General features: G+C 48.6%; 1 protein-coding gene across 3 annotated transcripts in view; it reads right to left on the minus strand.

Annotated features, from left to right (window-relative positions):
• Positions 1–13,379, minus strand: part of BACE2 (beta-secretase 2) — a 109,732-nt gene that overhangs the window by 24,383 nt on the left and 71,970 nt on the right. For 2 of the 3 annotated variants that reach the window (XM_023191771.2, XM_023191763.1), the window contains exons 4-7: positions 10,923–11,051; positions 9,366–9,500; positions 6,807–6,908; positions 1,984–2,133 (exon numbers count right to left, since the gene is read on the minus strand). In XM_023191771.2, the coding sequence (XP_023047539.1) occupies positions 1,984–2,133; positions 6,807–6,908; positions 9,366–9,500; positions 10,923–11,051 (516 nt within the window). The remainder of the gene's footprint in view (positions 1–1,983; positions 2,134–6,806; positions 6,909–9,365; positions 9,501–10,922; positions 11,052–13,379) is intronic. The other variant, XM_023191769.1, reaches the window with a different exon arrangement.

Below are 13,379 nucleotides of genomic sequence, written 5' to 3' on the forward strand. Positions count from 1 at the left end.
ATGGGTTATTCTACTCGGCATAGTTTCAACAAAAGCTGGGTTGTTTGAGTTGAGTCTTAAAGGACGGGAAGAATCTGGATATACGGGTGGCGTATGGAAGGGAGGGCATTTCAGGCAGGGGGGTTGGTGGAACAGAGCTTAGGAGAGAGGGCTTGAGGGTCAGGGGCCACCCGGCAGAGGGTCGGGGTACAGTGAAAACACTGGGGAACTAGGAGGGGTCTGGTGGGAGGCCATGGACAGCGATGCCAGGAGCGAGCCCTGAGCATTTAAATCGTGGGGATGCACTGCTTACTCATAGCAGGGGAGGCTCGGGTGAAAGTGGCGGTCTAGGAAGATTAATCTGACGACAGTTTCAAAAAGAAGAGAGGGTCGGGGCTTGGGAGCACAGCAGTACTCTGCAGGTTACAGAGGTGCTGGTGAGAGCCACACACGTGAGGGCTCAGTAACGGAGGGGAAGAGGAAGAGGTGAGAAATGGAACTGAGGAAAACAGACGTGGTCCATTTCATTAGACGTGTAGGATAAACAGGGAGTCAGTGGGTACTGGGAGTGTAAGAAAAAAATGATGTCTTCATCTTGGACATTCCAGTTTTTTTTTTTTTTTTTTTGAGATGGAGTCTCGCTCTGTTGCCCAGGCTGGAGTGCAGTGGCCGGATCTCAGCTCACTGCAAGCTCCTCCTCCCGGGTTTACGCCATTCTCCTGCCTCAGCCTCCCGAGTAGCTGGGACTACAGGCGCCCGCCACCTCGCCCGGCTAGTTTTATGTACTTTTTAGTAGAGACGGGGTTTCACTGTGTTAGCCAGGATGGTCTCGATCTCCTGACCTCGTGATCCGCCCATCTCGACCTCCCAACGTGCTGGGATTACAGGCTTGAGCTACCACGCCCGGCCCTTTTTTTTTTTTAATCATTATTATTTTGTCATCACCGTCACTCTTCCAGAAAGAATGATCAAAAGAAAGAGCATAAAAGATTTAGAGCTCACATGTTTTTTAAACTAATGGTTTGGGTATCAAATTACCATGATATTTGGATTCTCTTGGCTACACTGGAAACAGTTCTATAACAATTTTATTTTTAAATGTAAAGTTTTTGTTTGTTGTTGTTTTTAAGATGGAGTCTCACTCTGTCACCAGGCTGGAGTGCAGTGGTGTGATCTTGCCTCCCAGGTTCAAGCGATTCTCCTGCCTCAGCCTCCCAAGTAGCTGAGATTACAGGCATGCACCATCATGCCCAGCTAAGTTTTGTATTTTTAGTAGAGACAGAGTTCTGTCATGTTGGCCAGGCTGGTCTCAAACTCCTGACCTCAGGCGATTTGGCTGCCTCGGCCTCCCAAAGTACTGGGATTACAGGTGTGAGCCACCATACCCAGCCTAGTTTTATTCTTTATATGTAAACAGGAAAAATATATAAGGGTGATGTGGTAGGTGTGACGAAAATGTCTCCAGGTCTTCCCTTTTCCTTGTAGCCACACCCTTGGCAATGTGGCTCCGTGGCTCCTCCCAGTGCAAGGGGCGTCTCTTCCCCCATCCTCGGAATCTGGGCTGGCCTTGGGCTTGTTTGGGTAGCACCACGGAATAGACGATGGTCAGTCTTGGCTGATACTTCAGGAGCCCCTGTGTGGTCCTTTTCTGTCTCCCAGATCCCTGTTACCACATGTGACTCAGGCGCTAGATGGAGAGAAACGCATGACTCCGTTCCTCCATCCAACACGCCACCAGATATGTGAGTGAGACCATCCTACACCAGCCTGGGCGAGGCCAGTTGGGGCCCAGCCAACCACCAGCTGAGCAGAGACACGTGAGTGAGCCTGGCCAAGGGACACCGGCCTGCCTGGACTCAGGGGCAGTAACGTGTGGCTGTCTTTTGCAGCATCACTGTGGTGACAGAGATCTAACACAGGTGTGACATCTAATACACGTGTCATGCATGGAGTGCTTTCACTTTTGCATAATAAAAAGAGCGAAGCACAAATCCAAGTTTGTACCTGAGGCAGGATTGTGATACGGAATGACCTGCTGGAGTTCTCGTCTCTCAGGTAGATGGAGATTTTAGGGAAGTAAGACCAAGGTGTTTCCGAATTCGTCCAGCACGCCAACTGGGACCCAGTCCAGAAACCATCAGAGAATTCTGGAATCTAGACAAAACAAGATCACATGAGAAACCATGACTAGTCTGGCACGTCAACAGGAAACAGCTCCAGGCTCTCCTAGCCACCTCGCCAGATGCCCACAGGGATAAACAATGTTTAATTTGGACAGAACAGCAGGGACATTAGTCTCCTGGAAGAGTGACGGTGATGACAAAATAATAATGATTAAAATTGTCAAGACACACGAAGCACCTACTAGTACTAGTATTAGGCACCCTTATAAGCCCTTTGCAGCAATCATTACTTCAATTCTCAACCAGTGTGATAGCATTATCCTCGCAACTTTACAGATGAGGCAACCAAAGCACTAGAGGTGAAGTAACTTGCCCAAGGTCACGTAGCAGAGGGCAGAGGCCCTTTAGAAGACAGAAATCCTAATTGTGGCCCCCCAAGGCCTTTCTGCTTATCACTTGCCCTCTGAATTCCACAAGCCCAGCAAGTTGCCTCCTGGTGCAGAGCCTACTATGGGCTCTTTGCTCTTTTGGGACATTTTTCTCCTCCTCCTCCAGATCTCAGGTCAGATACCGCTTCATCCAGGAAGCCCTCCCTGGCTTCCTCTTGTAACACTAGAACACCACCATGCCCCTCTCCTTCCTGGCCTTTCTCCTTGTGGCAGTTCACAATTTACACTGATTGGCATGATACACTTCGGTCTCCTGCACTAGAATCCAAGTCTTCTCAGGACAGAGATCTGTGGCCTGCCCCTGCGGCAGCCCTAACACCTTGCACACAGAAGAGGCCTGGGAAATATTTGTGGAAAAAAATAAATGGCACCCAGGGACAAAAAGGTGGCCGGCAACACAGGACATCCACCTGTGCCTCTCACCAGGGAACTGGAAGGAAGGTAGCATCTGCCCATATCCACTAGTTGCTGAGTTGGCAAGTTAACGACACCTGCGTGACTTCACAGGCAGGATCCCGAGCAGTCTGCCCTGGGCCTGCCGGCTGCTGAGGAAGGACTGTGTCTGACGTGTCTATTGTAGCTCATCCAGGGCAGGCTCCCGTGTGGGGCAGAGCAGGAGGAGGCCATGGCTGGAAGGAAGAAAGGCGAGAGCTGGACTGGAGGGCCAAGCAGGCGCTGGGGAGGTGTGTGGTAGGGGTGCTGCAAAAGATGCTGCCGTGGAACCTGCCTGCTGGACATGGCTGCTGCTGCAGACAGGCAGGAATGGAAGATGAGGAGGGGAGGGAACCAGGGGCGCCACTGTGAAGGAGTACCGTGACCGCATTTCATCTGCAGAGGGCTGAGCTCTGTGGCACATTGATGTGGTTCATGTGTCCAAGTGTACATGTGAGGCTCACGAGTCCTGAGTCTCTTGAGCCCCAGGGGATGGGCTTGGGCTAGACACACCTTCCAGAGGCACTGACAGGTGAGCAGGAGGTATTGATGAAGCTAAGGAAGGGATCACATAGTAGGATGTGCAGCAAGAACAGGGGTCTCAGGCCAGAAAAAGAGGCTCCACGAGGAGGGGCACAGGGACAGGGGGAGTCCAAGGAGGAGGGAGAAGGGTCTTATAGAAGCCAAAGGGATAGTTAGAACAGAAGACGGGAAAATGGGACAGAACACTGCCAAGAGCAGAACTGAAAAAACACACGGGTGCCCCTGGATGCATCTGCCGATGCCCACACACTGAATATCGGGGGTGGCACGTGCTACGTAACCATGAGCACTGCAGACACCTGCCCTCCTCACCAGGGCATGCAGCTGGGGAGAAAGCTCCCTGTGGTTGGTTCATCCATCCCACGTTCTCCACTCAGACCATTTGTGATTGATTTGTGTAATTTCTAATGCCGGCATTAATGTATCTTTGCTTTGTAAAAAAGCGAAGTCTACTAAAGATGCTCATCACAGGAAGAGCCCCTTCTCAGACACGCTTATGAGAGATGGGATGGTCATTTTGCTGGATTCGGCGAAGAGCTTCGGTGGCCAGGTCTGCAGCAGGGCATGGGGCACAGAGCTCAGATGACAGTGCCATGGCCAGCTCCAACAGCAGGTGGACAATGGGGCTCCGAGGGGCCCAGTAACTGGCCTGGGTAGCTCACCTCAGATTTGGATGTGGGACTTACTGTCCCCAGAGCCATGGTCCTTAACCAACAGTCTGGCAGCCTCCCCGGGGGTGAAGCCATGTGTCCTTGGGGGCCAGTTTCGACCCTCAGATCACACAGTTTTAAAGTCAGAAGTCATCTTTTTTTTTTTTTTTTGAGACAGAGTCTTGCTCAGTCGCCCAGTCTGGAGTGCAATGGCACGATCTCGGCTCATTGCAAGCTCTGCCTTCCGGGTTCCCGCCATTCTCCGGCCTCAGCCTCCCAAGTAGCTGGGACTACAGGCGCCCGCCGCCACGTCCGGCTAATTTTTTGCATTTTTAGTAGAGACGGGGTTTCACCTGTTAGCCAGGATGGTCTCGATCTCCTGACCTCGTGATCCGCCCGCCTCGGCCTCCAAAAGTGCTGGGATTACAGGCGTGAGCCACCACACCCGGCCCAGAAGTCATCTTAAAGTGGGTATTATTTTGCGTCTGGATTTCCTCCTTAGAGAAGCACTGGGCCTGAGCCACGTGGGCACTGCAGCAGGGTCCGAACAAGCCCAGGTCTCTGTGCCTCTGCATGGGCTGCACCTTGCACAACAGTCCCCGCTCCAGGTTCATTTCTAAATACAGAACTCCAAACCCTTAATTTCTAGAATCCCATCTGAACAATCCATGCCAGGAGACAGAGCTCCACACTTGTATTGTCTTTCACTCTCTGAAGCCAGCCCTCCCCTTAACCAGAAGGAAATCCAAGCCAAGAGGGTTGGTTTACCCGGACCTGGTAGATAAGAAAAATAAACACAACTTTGGTCCACGGACAGTAAGACAGACACACAATGCACCCTTGTTATGCTTTCCCTGCCCAAGACAAACAACCTTCCCAAGTTTCTCCCTCCTGACGCAGGGACCAAATGAAATCAGAGGATAATTTTAGACAAGGCAAACAAATGTTGTCTCGTTCGTTCTACCTCGTGGTTTTCGGCTCAGCACACGCCACAGTGAGCTCGGGAGTGTGAGCGCCCCGCAGCCCCACCACCCCGCCTCTCACGGCACAGGGGCCCCGCCGGCCCACGGCTTGCTGGATTTTCACACTGCGCTTCAAACACGTCCTCGGGATGGTGGTCAGACTTTTCTATTCAGGATATGAAGTTGGAAGGTACTCACGTTAATCCTGCTGAGGGCATTTTTACTATTTAAGAAATGAGGGTATCACTCCTTATTTTAAGTAGGGTCTTATTTTCAGCAAGCGTTCTAAATTTAAGGCACTAAAAATGTTACCTGCCACTTTCTCTGATTCAGCAGATAGTGGGAAAGATGGAGACTCTGCTGTGGCTTCAGCTGCAGCTGTGCCAGGCGGCTGGTCGCCCTGAGACCTGCTGCTTCAAAAAGGGCCTGCGTCCTTTCCTGCTTACTCCCCCTGTGTCGTTTCATCAGCGAGCCACTCTTCCCACGGCAGTCACAGGTGTCTGAAGTTTGGGTTCAGGACAACCCAAAGCCCTCTCCTGCTTGTCCCGTTTCTGCTATGAGCTGTAAGAAGGCAACCACCATACGTGCTCCTATCGGCCACTCTTCGAACTCAGTCATCACAGCAGAGTAGCAGGACAATCAGCCCCACACCAGGGCCGCAGTGTTTGTGCAGGAAACACTTTCTGACGATCTCACAAGGAAGGCCCTGAGTGGACAGATGCTACGAGAACACTCAGGAAGCCAAAAGTCACATTCATCTCTCATCTAAACAAATAGCAGCAGAGCCGTGGATGCACGTTAAATGGAAGCTCCAAGTGTCTACTTAACACCAAGCATTTGACCCAAACCTCACAACCAACCACCCCTCAGTTGAGAATACGGAGGCTCTCAGAGGGCACAAAACCCCTCCCCAGACATCCAGCTAAAAGTGGCAAAAACTAGACTAAATTTAATTCTATTTCATCCCCAAAGCTGTGCTATATCCAATGTTTATTGCCCTGAACTGACTGGAAAGTTGGGGTCACACCAGGAATACCATCAGCCAGGTCCCAAAAAGGCATGTTGTCCACAATAGTAATTTTAATTGTATTTCAGAGCATGGCCATAAACTAATGAGTAGATTGGCTGATTGATCTTTGTCTTCCATGAAAAAACGATATTCTTCCACACAAACAGAAGTTAAGATAACCAGGGCGGGGATGAAGGCCAAAAAGGAGTAAAATTTTTGGTTTATGTGTTTTGTTTTAAAGGCTATAAATGTATTCTTGTATTATTGTTTACTCTAACAGTTATATTACCAAGTATTGTTTTCACGGATTAAAAAATACTATACCAACGGAACTATTATTTGAAATACTCGAGGGCACTGCACATTCAGATCCAAGTCCTCTGAGTTTCATGAAGGTATTATTTGCTAACATCAAAGAAGGGGATTGTGAAATTAACAAGTAATAGTTGAAACAAAACCCTTCAAAATATAAAGATTTTAAACACAAAATATATTTACATATTACACCTATATGATGACATATAAAAGAGGCAAATACACAATATGAAAATGTGAAACGCATGGAGCAATAGTTCAGAGACACTCAGAACACGCAGTGCTGCTCCACAGGTGATTGTAACTCAGCGACTCGGGGACCCGTGAGTGTCCCAAGGACTCACCAGAGATGCGCGGGCCACAGCTTCCACCACTGCATCGAACACCTTCTGGGGCAGGCGCAGCAGCGTGGTACCACTGTCCACGATGGCCTTGTCCGCGTTATACTTGAACCAGGAGAGAAACAGGAAGGTGCATGAGTGACGGTGGCGCTCCCCGCCCCACGTGGCTCCAGCCACCATCACCGTCTGTCTGTTACACACAAATCCAGGCAGCCACGCCACTTGTCAAGGACTGTAGTTCATTCATGTTCTCAGAACTGGGGAACCAGGTGTCTTCCAGCCCAACACACTCACTTTGGAGACAAGGAAATGGGCCCAGGGGACGTGGCCCAAATTAGCAAATCAATAGCCCTCCTTAGGATGGCTAGTGGGGAGCTCTTTCCTTACTCAGAGCTGCCCAAGTTCCTTCTCTGAGGACCCCTACTCCCGCCCCAGGGCAGAGGGAAGACCTGTTTGTCTTTTGAGGCTGAAATATATTAAAAGCCACTTGTATAAACTATACACAAATCAACTCTCTATGACCTCACTAATGAAGAGAAGAAGGAGGGACAATTTTTCAACAGACATCCCATATTTGCATTGGTAACAACCAGAGCCCAGAGCCACACTGCATCATAGACTGAGACACACATAGGCGCTGCCAGCCCTGTCCCCATCTGCAACGTTCTTCATGTGGCAGAGGGAAGGCAATGGAGGCCAGTGGCCAACTCCAGATGAGCCACCCCAACCTCTACAGGCACAGCTGCGTGGGCAAGTCTACCCAGGGATGGAATGAGTCCTGAGCAACTTGATCCTCCTGCCTTAAGGCAAATCCATGAGTCACACGACTAATACACCACTCGGGTCAAAAGGAAATAAGGGAGGAGGGGTTCAGAATTTTAAGAAAATGAAATGTACCAATGTATTAGTATTCTTCACAAATATTATTTTCAGTGTAAAAACAAACAATTTAAAATATAGTTTAGCTTATTCATAACATTTTCATGTTTTTAATAGATAAGTAAAGTGACTATTTAAAAGTCCTGTAGCAAACTGAAATGTTGCACTAAGATGTCCTGGGTTTTGTTGTTTGTTCTTTTGTGGGGTGGGTGCCTATGGGGTGGGCAGGAAAGAACCTAGAATCTAAGAATCGTACCTCCAAATATAGGCTTTTCCTCTCTAATACACACACACACACATACACACACACACACACACACACACACACACACACACGTTTTGTATTTTGTTTTACATTGGGACATTTGATTCTACCACTAGGTTCTTAGTTGACAAATAAGTGCCTCTTGTCAATAAACACAGATTAGCAATGGAAGGGACCGTTATTTTTATAACCTTTAGTTTCTCAGAGGTGTCAGGCCTCTGAGCCCAAGCTACGCCACTGCCATCGTATCCCCTGTGACCTGCACGTACCTGTCCAGATGGCCCGAAGCAAGTGAAGAATCACAAAAGAAGTAAAAAGGCAGTTCCTGCCTTAACTGATGACATTCCACCACAAAAGAAGTGAAAATGGCCTGTTCCTGCCTTAACTGATGACGTTACCTTGTGAAATTCCTTCTCCTGGCACATCCTGGCTCAAAAGCTCCCCCACTGAGCACCTTGTGACCACCAGCCAGGCCAGCCAGAGAAAAACCCCCTTTGATAGTAATTTTCCACTACCTACCCAAATCTTATAAAATGGCGCCACCCCTATCTCCCTTCACTGACTCTCTCTTCGGACTCAGCTCGCCTGCACCCAGGTGAAATAAAAGCCTTGCTGCTCACGCAAAGCCTGTTTGGTGGTCTCTTCACACGGACGTGCGTGACAAGAGGTACCTGCATATATGAGAATCGATGTTGGCATGTGACGGGTAATATGAACGGAAGTGCTAACAGGTTAGAATATAATGAAATGCCCATGGTTTTTATAAAGCATTCTAAAAGTCCTATAGAAGACTGAGGCTCTTGTAAGTCATAATCATAGTGTCGTAATGTGTTACCAACAAGCCAAAACGCAGTGAGAGGGCAAGAACATGGGTCCTAAGAGGTTTGGTGTCAGAGCTCTGCACGTGGCCACTTTGGCACTACCGAGCCACACACATCTTTACAGCATGACTGTTTTTTAGGGAGAATTGGGTACTCTGGGGGCCAGGCTAGCTGTGAATGGAGGATAAAAAGCTGATGATCTTTTTTGGTTTCATTCTGCTTATTTTTCGTCCTTCTCTGTCCTACACTGATGAAAAATCTGCTTATTTCAACCTCTTAAACCAAGCTGAGGGACCATCAGTCCAAGATGAATGTACGGTGAAAGGCATAGCTCAGATACTCCTCTTCACTCACCATTTAATGGTAACTTTTTCCTATGAAGCTAAGTGATTGGGAGGATGCAATATTTGTGGTGGGGAGGGAAGACAATGAATTGATTTCAACTTACTGTACAGCAAGGCCCTGCATCTTTTCATGTAATTAGCCTTTATCTTACAAGGTAATGTACCTTCTATTGGCATCTACGGGTTCCAGCTGGCATATTTAAGTGACCCAGGCACACACAGAAAGACACAACAGAGACCATAGCATGAATACCTCTCTGCAGTCCAGATTAAGGCTTTGGCCTCCAATTTCCAATTTCAGAATTTCTATCTGGTAGTACCACTCTTCCTTAATAGGGGTATACCAGATGTCTCCTTTATACAAACTTGGTTCAATTCCACCCAGGACCTGGGACAGAAAATATTTACAGGTATAAGAGAAAAAATACACAGACATATCAACAGGTTACACAGAGAAGCATGCACTTGTAAAGAGAAACTTGACTGCAATGAAGGCTTCTACTTTGTGATGATGTCATGAAACAAATATCAATGCTTAAAAAATAAACAAGGAGCTGGACGCGGTGGCTCGTGCCTGTAATCCCAGCACTTTGGGAGGCTGAGGCGGGCGGATCATGAAGTCAGGAGTTCAAGAACAGCCTGGCTGGCAGGGTGAAACCCCACCTCTACTAAAAATACAAAAATTAGCTGGGCGTGGTAGCGGGCGCCTGTAGTTCCAGCTACTCAGGAGGCTGAGGCAGGAGAATCGCTTGAATCAGGAGGCGGAGCTTGCAGTGAGCTGAGATCATGCCACTGCACTCCAGCCTGGGCAATAGAGCGAGACTCCATCTCAAAAATGACAATAATAATAAAATAAATAAATAAATAAATAAAATAAACATGGAATGTTATGGGTCCAAGTCTGCAAAAGTCAGATGATATTAGACCCTCATCTAATCAAGATGCTTTGGGGGGTTTCTCTTATCCAAAGAAAGTACATACAAGTTTAGCTTTACCATATTGAGATTTTTCCTTCAAAGAAATGCAATAAGACAGTTAACCACACTGACTGACAATTATTTAGTTCCTTGCAGGTCAGACAACAGAAAAATAAGCACTTCCCTGATCAAAGCTTCATTTTGCAAAATCATAAAACATTTCCTCATAAATCCTATGCCATCCTCTGCCTGGAAATGGTAGCAAATGAAAGTAGCTGAGGACCGGGGGTGCAGAGCCCGCCCCTCATAGTCAGACAGCAAAGGGACTGGCAGCACCCCCTTCTGGTGCATTCTTCCTGTCTCCTACTACTTTTGACATCTGGGTGCAGGGGAAAGCTCAGGCTCCAGCACCTCCGTAGTGCTGACGGCCTTGGTTCTGTTTCAATAGCAAACACTTGAGCTGTGGTGCGCGTGTGCCTGTGTGTGTGTTGAGACAGAGAGAAAGGATCTACGAGGGTCCCTGTTTCCCTGCCAAATTTATGAACTCTCCTTTGCCCCCCTACCCACAGTCAGGTGCACTCACCACACCCCCCAACTGCTCCTCACTTGACCCTCCCCCACCCACAGAAAGCAGTGCCTTTCCAAGGATGGTAAAGAAAAGCTTTAATGGAATTTGGAGAAGCAATGAGAATCATCCTTCCAGATGGCAGATGACATAAAGGATTGTCTAATTTTAGTCATTTTTAAAAAGATCGACAACAAGGATGATGAAAGTTTTACAGTACCGACGCACACCTACATGCCTAATATTTCTGCTCAGGTGTTTAATAAAACAGAAAAAAGAGCCCATCCATCTGTGATTTTTCGCCCCTTTAAGACTGAAAGATACCCACAAGACTACCTCCGTTGGTCCCAGATCCAGCAACGGGCAACCCGGCTCCACACATCTGCATGGAGAAAACGTTGGGGATGTTTGCTTGTGTCACCAGGGAGTCAAAGAAGGTCTCCAGGGAACTTGATGGCTGCGGGAGGGCGACAGAGAGGGACACCTGCTTAGGACTCACAGTGTAGACATGGGTCACCCAATGTAGATGCCACGCACCACAGACAACATTCCTGGTGTTTATATTCAATTTTTTTCATGGTTCAACAATACACCAGCTTGTGATCAGGTCTAGGAATTCAGAAAGCCCCAACAGAGCTTCCCACTGGTTGGTATTTTTCCTTTGGGTACGGCTCTGTTGTACAAATAAGATCGTATTTCTGGAAGCCATTCGACGCAGGCACATCTATCGTCATGACTGCCTTGTGAGGGGGTGTGAGAAGCCGTGGAACTGGGTTACCGTGGCAGGTGGTGGATCCTAATCTTAGGCATTTGAGAGTAAGGAGAGAAGACTTTCTCTAGGAGCTACCATGGCCACAGACATTTTTGTTTGCCTGTCAGCCGCAGCTGTCCACCATGCAAATGAGAGGTGGCTGACCAGGGAGGACAGCATCTCCCGGACCCCAGAGCCTGGGGCAAGGCTTAGCTCCGCCAGATGAACTCTGGAGGGAAAGAAGCAGAAAAGGCACAAATCTATACTCCAGAAGCATAAAAGGCTTCTTATTCCCCAAGGCCAGATTTCAGAAGCCCTCATGTGCTCTGTGGCTCCCTCACATCTAGCAAGACATACAGAGGATGCCCTCATTTCTCCAGAGAGACTCAAAGGGAAGCGGGGAGGTCCGCAAACAACTGTGAGGTGCGGGTGTGCCAGGGGTGCTGGCGGTCATGGAGGAAGTCAGTGATAGACCCGAGTTAAGATTTTGGCTTTGACAACTGGGAGACACTGGAGTTGGTGACCCTGAGTTGTTAGTTTTTGATGAAAACGTAATTATAGTAGCACCGATGCTATAGGTATCTCCCAGGTGCCCATGGTCATTCACAGGAATGATTATTTACTAGCTGTGAGAATTAAAACTGTGATTCCAGAGGGAGGGAGAGGGGGACTCCACCATGGAACAGACACAGATCTTCCCATTGGTTTAATCCATTTGTGTTTGACCTCCTACTTGTTTCAACTCAGCTTCTGCAGAATTCCGAGGCAGAATCCAGCACGATTTCCACATGCAATCTCTGTCAGAACACTCATGGGCGTTTGGGTCAACCAGTGACACAAAACCACCTCTTGGGATAACAGGGTGGGCCTGGGGGTGCCCCCAGGTGGTGTTCTACCCACCTTCTCGAGAGGCAGTAAAGCAAAGCAAACACAAAGGGGAGACCGGCTCTGCCACTTGCCAGCTGAGTGACTTGTTCCTTTGCTTCCTTCCCTGTGAAACGGGGATAAGGGCAGCCACCTGGAGGTGCTCTGGGGCTTAAATGGGCCAATACTTAGAAAGCACTTAGAACTGTACCTGGCACACAGTGAAGGAGCTGCAATCATTCTGTCAAGTCCTTCTTCACTAGGGCTGTGCCTTGGGATTCCCCTAGGGACTTAAAAGCATCCAGGTGCCCACAACCAACCCTGAGAGAACCTGATTCAGTGCGGCCCAGGAAGCTGCAGTTTTAGAAGCCCTGTAGGTGTTCCTGATACAGCCTTGACAGGAAGCCCCTGGAATGGACCAGGGGCCACCTCACAACCTGAGCACTGCAGAGCGCTCAGCGCACCTGCCTCAGAGACCCCTGGGGCAGTCCGCCCAGCCCACCCTGCAGGCCCTGTTCCCAGCCACACTCTGCTTCCTATGAGTCCTATTGCTTTCTCCTCAAACCCTGGAAATGGGAAGCCAATTGTCAGTAATCTTGGAATTTCATAAATGAAAAGATAAAATGTCTCACAGTGAGTCGGGAGGTCTGAGCAAAGCCCGAAGGGGTCTGTTCTCACAGAAGCTTTACATATTATTAATTCCAGGCAATTTAGGTTTCCTCTATCATCTTCGGAACAATTCACATAAAACCAGTCATATACATCTTTCATTTCCAAACAGTCACATACAGATAAAGCATTTTGAAAATGTGTTTAGGAATGCAAGTTTCCATCCATCTGCAATTCCCTATGACACGGAGGACAAAAGGTTCATGAGCCAGCCCTGGCTCTGCACAGTGAGAAGCTCTATGTTCTGATTTCAAAGTGGCAACACCTCACTGACCCTCAATCCCCACATCTTGAAAACGGGGAGAATAAGGCAAGGCGCGGTGGCTCATGCCATAATCCCAACACCTTGAGAGGCTGACGTGAATGGATCACTTGAGCCCAGGAGTTTGAGACCAGCCTGGCCAACATAGTGAAACCTCGTCTCTACCAAAAATACGAAAGGCGTTAGCCAGGTGTAGTGGTGTGTGCCTGTGGTCCCAGCTACTTGGGAGGCTGAGGTGC

This window comes from Piliocolobus tephrosceles, chromosome 19 (assembly GCF_002776525.5).
Source record: "Piliocolobus tephrosceles isolate RC106 chromosome 19, ASM277652v3, whole genome shotgun sequence".
In the NCBI taxonomy this organism is placed as follows: Eukaryota; Metazoa; Chordata; class Mammalia; order Primates; family Cercopithecidae; genus Piliocolobus; species Piliocolobus tephrosceles.